Source organism: Megascapheus bottae, chromosome 32, assembly GCF_031878675.1.
Source record: "Megascapheus bottae isolate mThoBot1 chromosome 32, mThoBot2.hap1, whole genome shotgun sequence".
NCBI lineage: Eukaryota > Metazoa > Chordata > Mammalia > Rodentia > Geomyidae > Megascapheus > Megascapheus bottae.
This window is the reverse complement of record NC_143540.1, coordinates 6656670-6669498: the sequence shown is the minus strand read 5'-3', so window position 1 is coordinate 6669498 and position 12829 is coordinate 6656670. Positions and strand designations below refer to the sequence as shown.

Below are 12829 nucleotides of genomic sequence, written 5' to 3'. Positions count from 1 at the left end.
TTAGATAGGCACACCCATAATGCTACAGCTAGGGAGACTGAGACATCGAGACTTAAGCCCTGGGCTTGGGCACTGTCCCTGAGCTCTTCAGCTACCATCCTCTAGACAAGCCTCACTTTCTGTTTTCTAGAGTTTATTTGGAGGTAAGAGTCTCAGGTCCTTTTGTGTGGGTTGGCTTTGAACCTTGATCCTCAGACCTCAGCCTCCTGATTAGCTAGGATTACAGGCATGAGCTACGATGCCTGGCACCCACAAAAAAAAAGAAAAAGAAAGAAAGAAAGAAAGAAAGAAAGAAAGAAAGAAAGAAAGAAAGAAAGAAAGAGAAAAGAAAAGAAAATAGGAAGTGGTGCTGTGGTTCCAGGGGTAGGTTGGTAGCCTTGAGCTGAAGAGCTCAGGCTCAGAGTTCAAGCCCCATGACCCACAAAAAAATAAAAAGAAAGAAAGGTACTCATTACTTAATTTATGAAATGGTAATACCTCTGTACAATACCTTAATAACAATAAAATTATTTTTAAAGATACATAAACTAGATTGAAGAATAAGAGGGGTTGGACTCTTCCTCTTCATATATTAAAAATGCAGCTTTCTCATGCATATAGAAAAAGACTAGTATATTAAGCTGTATGTGAAAAGCCATCCTGATGTTTTCCTTCCTACCTGGTAAGGATGGGTACCATGTCTTGCCCACTGCCATGTTCTTTTTCCCACTGTTCCAGCAAGGTCGTGAGCTCAGCCTTGGAATCCACATGCACTGCTACTGTAGTCATGGCGTGGCCTAAGGAAGCCAAGACAACAATAAATGCCACAGACCAAGAAACCTGGTGGACTTCCAACAAAAGGAAAAGTGGGGAGGAGTAAGAGAAGGAATGGACAATCAGGAAAAATCATTTTTAAACCGAGGGAAATTGGATCTTTGACCCTTCAGATGATAGTTTTATGTGTGGTATGTATGGTCAGGGACAAGGCCCAGGCCCAGAGTTCAAGTTCCACAACCAACCCACACACGCGCGTGCACACATGCGCACACACACACTCAGGTCTAGACCTCTCAAGTCCAAACTTCGAAGTTACTTTTTTTTAATACTACATGTGACCGGCACTACTCTATTAAAAAAAAAAAAAAAGATACATTCCTGTTTAAGGAGTAAAGTGGATATTGTTTCCAGGAGGGAAAATGGTAACCTCAAAAGGCAGCTAGATTTCCTGGAAGGAATGAAGCTGGAAAACAGGTATAAAGGCTGCTGGGTTGACTGAGGAATGGCCTTCAGAGAAATCAAACAGAATGACCACAAGGGAAGATTTTTATAAGGCATCCCAAGAAGAGTACTGTCAATGAGACACAAATATTCAGGTGATTTATAGCATCATCTTTTCTTCCAGGTAGTCTTTAAGATCAGCATGACAGATCCTGTCACGCAAAGTATATATTTTCATAGAAATAGCAACCATTCTATAAGAAGATCCATATCAGAAAGTACTACTAGCTAATGTAAATTAATATATATATATTTTTTTTGCCAGTCCTGGGCTTGAGCTCAGGGCTTGAGCACTGTCCTTGGACTTTCTCAAGGCTAGAGCTCTACCACTTGAGCCTCAGCACCACTTCCGGCTTTTTGCTATGTATGTGGGGTACCGAGGAATTGAACCCAGGTCTTTGTGCATGCTAGGCAAGCACTTTAACCACTAGGCCAAACTCCCTGCCCGTAAATTAATATTTTTGTGGAAGGGAAGGAGAGGGGAAAAGCATGTTCATGTTGAATCTAGCAGCATAAAATTATATACCAAGGCCAGGTGCTGGTGGCTCATGCCTATAATCCTAGCTACTCAGAAGACTGAGATCTGAGGATCAAGATCAAAGCCAGCCCAGACACAAAAGTTGGCGAGATGTTTATGTCCAATTAACCACAAGAAAACCGGAAGTGACACTGTAGCTCAAAGTGGTAGAACACTAGCCTTAAGCTGAAGGGCTCAGGAACAGTGCCCAGGCCCAGAGTTCAAGCCCAATTATTGATAGACCAAAAAAAAAATATATATATATATGAATATATATATATATATATTCATTGTGTGGTCTGAAGATGTATTCCTAAATTCAAACACCAATATTAGCACACACACAAAAAGGATTGCAATAGTTCACTGTAAGAAAACAATATCAATTATCAGTAGCATGTATCACAATAATAGAATGAAGGAAAAGAACATGATTATCAGATGAGGGAAAAAAATAAGGCTAGGCATGTGGCCCAGTGGTAGAGTGCTTGCCTTGAATCAAGTCCTGGATTCTATTTCTCTGAATCACATACACAGAAAAAGCCGGAAGTAGTGCTATGGCTCAAGTGGTAGAGTGCTAACCTTGAGCAAAAGAAGCTCAGCGACAATGCCCAGGCCCTGAGTTCAAGCCCCAGAACTGGCAAAAAAATAAAATAAAATAAAATAAAAAATAACCAAACTAAGATCAGAGGAAAATATCCACAAAATGTAGAGGAAAACAAGATCCTATAGCTGGGCTTGGTGGCTCACACCTGTAATCGTAGCTACTCAGGAGACTGAGATCTGAGAATTGCGGGGTTCATGTTTAAAACCAGCCAGGACACTAAAGACTCTTTATCTCCAATTAACCACTAGAAAACTGGAAGTGGTACTATAGCTCAAGGGGTAGGGAGGTAGCCTTAACAAAGCCCAGGCCCAGAGTTCAAACCCCATGGATCATGTCTGTAATCCTATAATTGGGAGACTGAGATTTGAAGATCATAGTTCACTGCCAGTCAGGGCAAGAAAATGAGATTGTTATCTCCAATTAACCAGAAGGAAAAAAAAGAAAGTGGAGGTATGTCTAAAATAGTAGACCACCAGCCTGAGTAAAAAGCTAAGGCTTTGATACCAAGCCCAGTAGTAGCGTGCGCGCGCACACACACACACACTCTCTTAGACTATTAAAGCTAACAAGTAAATTCAACAAAGTTACAGGGTAATCAGTTGTAATAATGCTATCAATCAACAATCAGAATTGTTTCTTTGTGACAAGGTCTGGCTATATAGTCCAAACAAATGAACTTGCACTAATGATCTTTCTGAGCCTTCCAAAAGCTGGAGTCACAGGCATTCAACATCACACCAAGGTTTAATTTCATTCACCAAAAGCATCAAAAAGAATACTTAGAAATAAGTTAACCAAAAAGGTACAAAACTTATACACTGACAACTACAAAACATTTCTGAAATAAACACAGCCTACATAAAATGAAAAGACAACTTGTGTTCACAGATTAGAAGACTAAGTATTAGGATAATACTGATTTTGGTTCTGATGTCTAAGAATGTCTAAAAGTCTTACAAGTCTTATATGAAGATCTTTAATGCATTTTGAAATAATGTTCATATAGTATGTAATGCTGTAACCTAACTTCATACTTTTGTATGAAGATATCCAAATATTTCAGCAGCACCTGTTGGAAATCCTTTATTTTCACTATTGGGCTCTATCACCAATGGTGAATATTAACGGGCTTTAAGTGTGAGGGCTTATTCCTGAACTTTGTTTTATTGTATTTTTCTATATATATATATACCACACATTGTTTTGATTAGTTTTGTGATAAGTTTTGAAATCAGAAGTGTGCTTTTTCCAACTGTGCCTATTTTCTCAAGACTATTGTAGCTACTTACAGTTCCTTGTAATTACATCCTAATTTTATCTTTCTCAATGCTAAGGACTGAACCCAGGACCTTTACTATATTAGGCAAGTGCTCCACCACTAAGCTACATACCCAGCCGGAGTTTCCATTTCTGGGGAAAGATTATTGGAAGATCCAAAGATAGCATGAGCTATGAGCAAAACAGCCAAGCCAAGAGTGTGAGGCCTGGAGTATAGGCCCCAGCACAAGCACCCAAAATGAAAAAAGTGTCCCCTATCAGCCATTTGCCAGGGAGAAATAAATGGAGACAGTAGACTGACAGAAAAAAAAAAAAAAAAAAAACTCAGTAGCCTGCTTAATGGGTAATGTTAATGCTAGATACACAGGAGGCTGAGATCTGAAGATCTCTGCTGGAAGCTAGCCCAGGCAGGAAAATCCATGAGACTCCTCCCCAATTAACTACCAGAAAACCAGAAATGGCACTGTGGCTCAAAGCCGTAGAGTGCTAGCTTTGAGCACAAAAGCTCAGGGACAACATTCAGGTCCTGAGTTCAAGTCCCATAACCAACCAAAGAACAAAAAATCCTAGACAGAAAAAAAATTATATCAAAGAAGTTAAAATCCTAATAATCTGTAAGAATGTTTCCTTATTTTAAAGGGAGGCAGGGAGTGTGAAGAGGTCTGGAATGTAGCTCAATAGTAGAATCTACCATAGACTCTAAGCCAATCTCCATACAAGACTAAAAATGAAAATTCCAATTTTAGAACTTCAAGTAAGTGTACTCTCTTACCTGAGATCATGTATAACCTTATTTCTTTCCACATCTATTTTCTCCACAAAAAGAATTCACCTGGTAATATAGACATGTTGGTTCATTCATTCTACCACACTTCTCTATTAAATTTAACAACTGGAGTAGCAAGTTAAACAACAAGACTGCGCTAATAAGCAAGCTATCCCTGAAATGTTGAGCACATAACAATTTACCGATTCTCTATTATCTCCTTAACATCCAAACTTATACTACATGAGAATGGGGGTAATGAAGAACATGCAAAACCCAAATCTTGACATCCAGCAGAAATATACGAACTTCTATTAAAACTCAAAATACAGCTCACGCCTGGACTCCTAGCTGAGGATCGAGGTTCAAAGCCAGCCCAGGCACTAAAAACCATGAGACTCATCTCCAATTAGCCACCGGAAAACCAGAAGTGGGGCTGTGGCTCCAGGGGTAGGACGGTAGCCTGGAGCTGAAGAGCTCAGGGACAGCGCCCAGGCCCAGAGTCCAAGCCCCGCGGCCGACAACAAAACAAGTCAAAATACAAACGTTTATAAAAACAAAAACAAAACCTGTAAAGTGCAGAGAGGAAGCTCAGAACGACACTACGGATCACCTCATTCTACACACTAGCAGGGCGTTTTGGAACAGGATGCTGCTAAACGTAAACGATTAAATCATGCAGGCTAATTAGAAGGCTTCGGCGTGTGTGTGTGTGCGTGTGTGTGGGTGACTGCAAAACGACTTCCTCAATCAACCAGATGACCAGATCAGCAGCACCACTGCACTAAGAGGAAGCAGACCGACGCGGTGGGGGGGAAGAGTTCACACCTCGGACATCCCAACACGGCCCCCAACACACACACACCCCGCCTCGCCAGCGCAAATCGGGGCTCCTGGGCGGCGTGGCGGGCAAAGCTGGGACTCCCCGTGGTACAGAACCGACACGCACACCTCCTCCTCCTCCGCTCCCAACTCCGGCCCGGCGGAGGGCGGAGTGCCCACAAGGCTCCGCCCCCTCGCCCGGTCCAAGAGCCCGGGCGAATGCGGGGAGGTGGTGGCACGAGGCGGGAGGGAGGGCGGGAGCGGAGGAGGGGAAAGCCCGCCCAGGTGACTGGAGGCTGGAGGCGGAGACTCAGCCCGGGAAAGGGGCGGGGGGAGGAAAGGGGGTCCACTGAGGACGGCGGGAAGATGGAGCCTCCCCGCCCCCTCTCCCCCGACGCCCAACAAGTACGGAAGGAAGAATTGAGAGGAAAGGGGGGGGGGAGGGATGTGGAGAGCAAGAGAAATGAAAGTCGCCTCTCGTCCAAGTCGGGGGGGGGGTGTCCCCAACTCCGGGCGGAAGTTACTCACGGTGAGCTTCTTTGGCTGAGGGGGTGGACGGGGGGTGCTGGCGAGAAGGCTGAGGCCCCGCCCCCGGGCCCAGGTATCCGGAGGAAAAGTCCTGTCAGGCTGTCCAGGCCCGGCCGCCCCGGCGCCCCGACCCGGCCCCGCTCCGCCCGCGGGGGCCCCGGCAGGTGCCGCCCCTCCCCCAGCCCGGCGCCCACTCTCCCGCCGGCCACCCCGCGCCCTGTCTTCTCCCCGTCCCCTCCCTCGCCCGCCGTCTCCCCTCCTTTTCCCGCTCACCTTCACGAGCGGGCTCCACCGCTTCCCCCCACCCCGGGCCCCGCCAGCGGCCCGCAGTTCACACACACCCCGCTCCCGGGCCCCGCACGCTCCCTCTCTCTGCGCCCCTCTCTCTCGCTCTCTCTCCCACACTCACACACACACACACACATACACACACACACAGCGCGACCGCGGCTCCAGGGCGGCCCACATATTATGCGTCACTCGCATGGCCTTACGTACCTTGCGGGAGCGCGCACGCGCGCGCGCGCGCGCCCGGCCTTGGCGCAAGGATGGCGGTCCGGAGAGAAAGCCAGCCCCGCCCCCCCGGAGCCAGCGCGGAGCGGAGGTGGGGGAGGGGAGGAGGCCAAGCCAACCGCCCCGGGGGTGCTTGGGAAATGGAGTTCCGCGTGCTGATTGGCTTGTCAGCGCTGCGCCCCTGCGCGTTGACTCCTGGGACATGTGGTTTTCCTCTGTGAACCGGGTACGGCTGTGTGGTTATTGGCTGCTTCGGAAGGCGGAAGCGAAGGGTGAGGGGACTCCATGCTCCCAGCCGACCGAGACCGTCTCAGTCAGGACTGTTCTCACCCTGTGCCGGCCGGAGCAGCCTCTGTGGCTTTCTATTTGTCTCTAGAATATACCCGGGATCAAAGGAACTAATTCCCCGCAAGCATAGCTCAGAAACAAAATTTACTCATTAGACAGAATGCACTTGGTGTTTATGTTGGGTTCTTTTCTTTCTTTTTTTGGTCTCTCTGTTCAAGACATCATCCGTTGAAAAAAAAAAAAAAAAGAAAAACAGTTACTGGCAGGTATCCAGTGTGAGGGCAGAGAATAAAAAGTCAAAAACTCATAGATGAACTCAGCAGTTCTTAAATTTCGTCTCTTTTTTCTTAGAGTAAATGATTCTGCCAAATATCACCAACCAAATGAGCAAGACACTCAGAAGACTCACCCAAGCATCCTTTGTGGGGACATGGCTGATTTAAAAAACAAAAAAAAAACAACAACCAGAAACTGCAGGTGAGTAGAATGTGCCCCCACCTTCCAACCTGATGTCACTGTCTTGAAGTGAGCCAGTTTCTGTACATTTCTAAGGATTGCCCGCAGCCATTATTTGCACAGGGAGAAGACAAGACCCAAATCTGTTGCCATGATCAGATTCCACAGCTCACTTCATGTGAAACCTAAATACAGAGTCTCCTTCTTCTGTTCCCCATGGGCTTTCATTGCCTTCTTTCTAGAAAGATCCATCCTCTTTAAAGTACAACTTAGAGAAGCAACTGCACAAGGCACAGGTTCTAGAATGTGTGATTGACAGTTCACCAATGTGTCCATTCCCACGATCCCTTCTCCTATGCCTTAAACCTCTCTACTCTTGTTCATCTGGACCTTTCCTATAACAATAATAGGTTGTCGTTATTTACTTTGACTTTACAGCCGATTTGGCTCTGACCCAAATACTTTAGTATTTAACAACCTCTCTTGTTAATTGTCACCCCTGTCCCCACAGGATAGGCATGAGAAATACGAATCCTTAGAATTGCACCTCCCCCAAAAAATAAATGAAATCCAAGCCAGGTGTGATGGTACATTTCTATAATGTTAGCAGTCAGGAGGCTGAGACAAAGATTGCTAGTTCTAAGTTGACTTGGTCTATAACAGTGAGACCTTGTCTCAAAAAGAGGGAGAGAGAAAAAAATTGTAACTTTCCCCCTGTGAACACAAAATGAGTAGGAATGGAGTGTTCAAGCATTAGGTAGCTTCTCTATGTTTATATGCTAGTCATCTAGACTACAAGTCAACCAATACCAATTTCTCTATTGCCTAGAGCTCTGGAAGAACCTTTAAATGAAAGAGCAGGAGTCACTGCCTCAGCCTGTCACGAGATGGCACTGCTTCTCTTTGGAAGCTCAGCCTAGTGCCCCAGGTAGGTGATAAGAATAAGAAGCACCAAGGAGGCCTCTAGGAAAAATGAGAGCCCAGGGAAACTGGGAGATCAAAGCAGGAGACACACTGCCTTCCCACGGCACCTCCCTTAAGAATCTCCATGTAACTCCTGCAGCCCTCTCTCCCTATCAGAATCCCCCCAGACACACAGACACACACACCTACGGAAGAGGAAGGGGACAACACTCAAGCTTTACATACCAAGTTGCTCATACATACCAAGTGTGTTCACAGGGACATTTCACAAGATAGGCATTTACCCACACATGCCAGATACAGAGGCACACACATCTGTACATTAGGTATCAATCCTCACAGACAACACTCACTTGTAAGCATACACCAAAAAAAGAGGCACAGATAATCCACTCCCACTTACCCAGATTGATTCTGACATAGGGGTTCAGAATCATAGAAAAGAGATTTCTTGGCCTCCTTGGTGGGATATCTCTGGAATCTATCCTATCCTACTCACTGTAGTCTTGCCTCCCTTGGGATGTAACCTGAGAAAGAAGCCATCCCCATTTGAAAAGGTAAAGTGTCATGCTTGCAGGACTTTCCAGGAGGAGAAAAAGGATGAGAGGTCTAGCCCTGACCCCAAGAACCAAGGATCCATCTTTGGCCTCAGATTCCTTTTGGGAAGACACTAATGGAGTTGGCATTGGAGAATGTCTTCAAACTCTCAAAAGCCTCTGGGGTTTTGGCATTGTCTGTGTGTGTGGCTACAAGACATTTCTATAGAATTTAGAGATCTCTGACCTGACTCCATTTGGAGGTACTCTGAGGACTGCTGGGCAGATCTTAATGAAGACTCTGGACAGATAAAGTTTCCATCATTATATACAATTTGAAAGAACCCAGAGAAGAAAAGCTTTGTCTAACAGATCTAATAGGTCGAAAGTCTCTTCCTCTCCATTGGCCTTGTACCTCCTAGATAGAGTCTGGAGTACTACCCAGGTAGGCCTAGAAACCAGAGCCATCAAGGACAGACATTTCTAGGTACAGAGGATGTACTGGGCTCTTACCGTTACGCAGCTATTCTGCATTCCCTTAGAGCTGGGAGTGTAACTCTATGAAAAGTCACATGATGTTCCTGAGAGGAGCCTCCTGCACCTAGCTCCTGCTTCACCAGGTCCACACTAGTCATAAGATAGGTTTTTATGAAGTCACAAAGCTAGCTGCCTCCCCACAGGGCCAGAAACCAGGACAACCAATTAGTATGATCTCGGATGTTTTGGTTGCTCAATAGAAAAAGAAGTTTACCAGGATGTGGGGCTGTAGCTCCGGGGGTAGGGCGGTAGCCTTAAGCTGAAGAGCTTAGGGACAATGCCCAGGCCCCAGGGGTAGAGTGGGAGAGCTCATGGGTAGCCTTAAGCTGAAGAGCTTAGGGACAATGCCCAGGCCCCAGGGGTAGAGTGGGAGAGCTCATGGGCAACGCCCAGGCACAGCTTCACTTCTGGCTTTTGGGAGGGTTCTTAATTGGAGATGAGAGTCTCATGGACTTTTCCTACCCGTTTGGCTTTGAACAGTGAACCTTAAATCTCAGCCTCCTGAACAACCAGGATATTTGGGAGGTGGTAGATGGGATTTGGTTGGGAGAAGTAAGAGGCGGGGTGTGTTCTTGGGAGCTATATCTCATCCTGGCCTTTCCTGTTACTGCTCCACTCTGCTTCCTGGTTGCTATACATGGAACAGCTCTGGCTTTGCCAAAATGGACTAATACTTCCCAAGCCAAGAGCTAAAATGGTTCAGTGAGGGATTTTTGTCAGCAGTGTGTAAAGTCTGACCAACCACATCTTTGATATTACAGATAGAAGATGGTTCTCTTGGTCAGAGCCCTAGGTGTGTCCACCCTGAGGCTGATGATTTCAGAAGATAACTCCTCTATCCCTGAGGCTAGGAATGAAGAAAAGACACTGGATTAGGACAACTGAGACTCCTGCCAATCATCCTAGCTTCTCTGGAGGCTGAGATCTGAGGATCACTATTTGAAGCCAGCCTGGACAGAAAAATCCTTGAAACTCTTATCCAATTAATTATCCAAAGGCCAGAAGTGGAGCTGTGGCTCAAGTCATAGGGTGCTGGTTTTGAACACAAAAGTTTAGGGAAAGAACCCAGGCCCAGAATTCAAGTCCCAGGACTGTCACAGAATAAACAAATAAAGACATTGCATTATTATAAAGACATTGTCCATTATAACATTTTTTTGTGTCTACTCTGAAACATTAGAGTTTGCATATGTACTGCTTTGATGCAAATAAGATTGTAGCTATGCATGGGAGTATACACATGTAATCCCTGCATTCCAAAGTCTGAGGCAGAATTGTGAGTTGAAAGCCAACCTAGGCTATAGAGAGAGACCTCATCTCAAAGAAATAGATTAAAAATTTATATTAAAGAGAGAGACATTTGTCTGAAATTCATAAGAAGCTGACCACTTTATGATCCCAATATAGACTTTGGGTGATATTGCTGTGTAAGATGCAGATTCATCAATTGTAACAAATGTATCAGAGCCTGGTAGAGGGTAGTCAAACTCTGTATGGAGCTTGGGTAACATTTGCAGTTTGATCTAGAGAACCACTTACATTTTAAAAGATACTTTTTTTTGCCAGTCCTTGGGCTTGAATTCAGGGCCTGGACACTGTCCATGAGCTTTTTGTTGTTTTGTTGTTCAAGGCTAACACTCTACCACTTGAGCCACAGCAGCACTCTGGCTTTTTCTGCCTATATGGTACAGGGGAATCAAACCCATGGCTTCATGCATGCTAGGCAAGCACTCTCCCACTAAACCACATTCCCAGTCCCAAAAGATACTTCCTTTTGTGCTTGTCCTGTGCTTGAACTTAGTACCTGAGTGCTGTCCCTGAGGATTTTTTTCCCCTCAAGACTAAGACTCTATCACTTGAGCCACATCTCCACTTCTAGCTTTTTGGAGGTTAACTGGAGGTAAGAGTCTCACATACTTGGAGGCTCATGTCTGCTATCCTAGCTACTCAGATCTGAGGATCGTGGTTAGAAGAAGCCTAGGCAAGAAAGTCCATGAGATTCTTTAACTCCAGTTAACCACCAGAAAGCCCGAAATGGCTCTGTGGCTCCAAGTGATAGAGGGCTAGCCTTGGACAAAATAGCTCAGGGATGGTGTTCATGCCCCAAATTCAAGTCCACAGAGACACCCCCCCCCTAAAGAAAGTTTCACAGAGTTTGCTACCTGGGCTGTCTTTGAACCACCTCAACCTCCTGAGTAGCTAGGATTACAGGTGTGATCACTGGCACGTGGCTAAAAAATACCTTCGGGACGATGCAAATTTACCACTGTGCTTCTGGATCTTGATCATGGTGGGAAGAGCTTTGCCTGTGTTCAGGAAAAAGAGAGCATGTGAGAATGCTGCCTTCTCTGATCTTTTTTATTTTTTGAACTGGTCCCAGGGCTCAAACTCATGGCCTTGTGCTTTCCCTTGACCTTGACTTCCTTGTTCATAGCTGGTGCTTCAGCACTGGAGCCACACTTCCAGACCAGCATTTTGCTGGCTAATTTGAGATGGAGTCATGCCAGTTTTCACATCTCAGCCTTCTAAGTAGCAAGGAGTGTAGGCATAAGCCACCAGCAGCTAGCTTCTAATCAGTTTTGCAGGGAACTTAAAGCAGCCATGAAAAGTAATCTTGGGTGGATGGATGGATGGATGGATGGAGACTAGATGATAGAACATACAGAGAGAAGAGTACCCTTGTACATAGATCACATGAGCTAAGTAATATAAAGGGCTTACTCTGGTCCAGATGAGTTTGCTTTTTTTTTTCTTCTCTTTTAAGATATGAGGGTTTCACAAAGCATGGCACACCTGTAATCCTATACTTGGGGCACTGATGCAGGAGAGTAGTAAGTTGAGGCCAGCCTGGGCTACATAAAGAGACTCTGTCTTAACAAAGAGAGTCTCATTAGCCTACCTAGTCTTGCTTCAAATTGCTGAGTTGCACTGATCCTGTCCCAGCCTTCCAAGTACCTGGAACTGTAAGAAGCATATCCCATTATAGCTGGCACTCCCCTCCATTCCATTTATGTCCCATAGTCCCCTCACAGCTGGAATCTATGGAAATGAGAGGGTAGAACGCTATTCCCCCACACACATGCACACCCTTTATCTCAGCGTGCTGAAGCATCAGAGATTTTGTCACGAGGTCAGCCACAGGGCTTAACTGGTGCTATAGCAAGCCAGTCCTGACAATGACTGATTCTTGTTAGGGCCAGAATCCTTCACTCAGCCCACACCTCTGACCGGAACTGAATTACCACTTTGTGCCAGATACTATGTTCAGCCTTCAAAAACTGTTCTCTTCAGCAAGTGGGAGAAGGCAGGAAGATGAGGAGTTCAAGGCCACCTGGGCTACATAGGGAGACCAAGCATCCTTTGAACAGTCCTCCCTAGGCATCATGCTCCATTTCAACAGTAAGATGAAGCCCAGAGAACTGAACACATCCAAGCCTATTCAGCCAGAACAGCTGTCCAGATGAGCCTCTGTTCCCTGCCCCTAGAAAACAGGGATCTGGAAGGGCTGGGGGTGTGGGGAGGGCGGGGGAGAGCAAGGCAACTCAGCGTGGTTGGCTCCTCCTAGCTTCATCAGAGGCTGAGAGCTGAGGATCATAGTTCAAAGGCAGCCCAGGCCAAAAAAAAAAAGGCTGCTCTTAACGTTGATCCTCAGATCTCAGCCTCCTGAGTACTTACAAGTGTGAGCCAACAGTGCTAGATTTTTTTTTTTTTTTTGCCAGTCTGAACTCAGGGCCTTGGACACTTTTTGCTCAAGGCTAGTCCTCTGCGACTTGAGCCACTTGCAGCCTTTTCGGGGTATG

At 45.8% G+C, this 12829-nt stretch overlaps 1 protein-coding gene and 1 long non-coding RNA gene across 7 annotated transcripts in view; one reads left to right on the top strand and one right to left on the bottom strand.

Moving 5' to 3' along the window:
* The window catches only part of Dcaf1 (DDB1 and CUL4 associated factor 1), a 48037-nt gene extending 38931 nt beyond the window's left edge, over positions 1 to 9106 (bottom strand). For 3 of the 6 annotated variants that reach the window (XM_090323444.1, XM_090323445.1, XM_090323441.1), the window contains exons 1-2: positions 9006 to 9106; positions 659 to 776 (exon numbers count right to left, since the gene is read on the bottom strand). In XM_090323444.1, the coding sequence (XP_090179570.1) occupies positions 659 to 768 (110 nt within the window). In that variant the 5' untranslated portion in view covers positions 769 to 776; positions 9006 to 9106. Of the gene's footprint in view, positions 1 to 658; positions 777 to 5775; positions 5887 to 6048; positions 6228 to 9005 lie in introns of those variants that run through there. The other 3 variants (XM_090323442.1, XM_090323443.1, XM_090323446.1) reach the window with 3 other exon arrangements.
* On the top strand, positions 6571 to 10179 carry LOC150043130 (uncharacterized). The gene is made up of 4 exons (XR_016533471.1): positions 6571 to 6842; positions 6928 to 7053; positions 7862 to 7960; positions 9791 to 10179. It is a non-coding gene; the product is annotated as an uncharacterized LOC150043130 (long non-coding RNA).
* The last annotated feature ends 2650 nt before the right edge of the window (positions 10180 to 12829 follow it).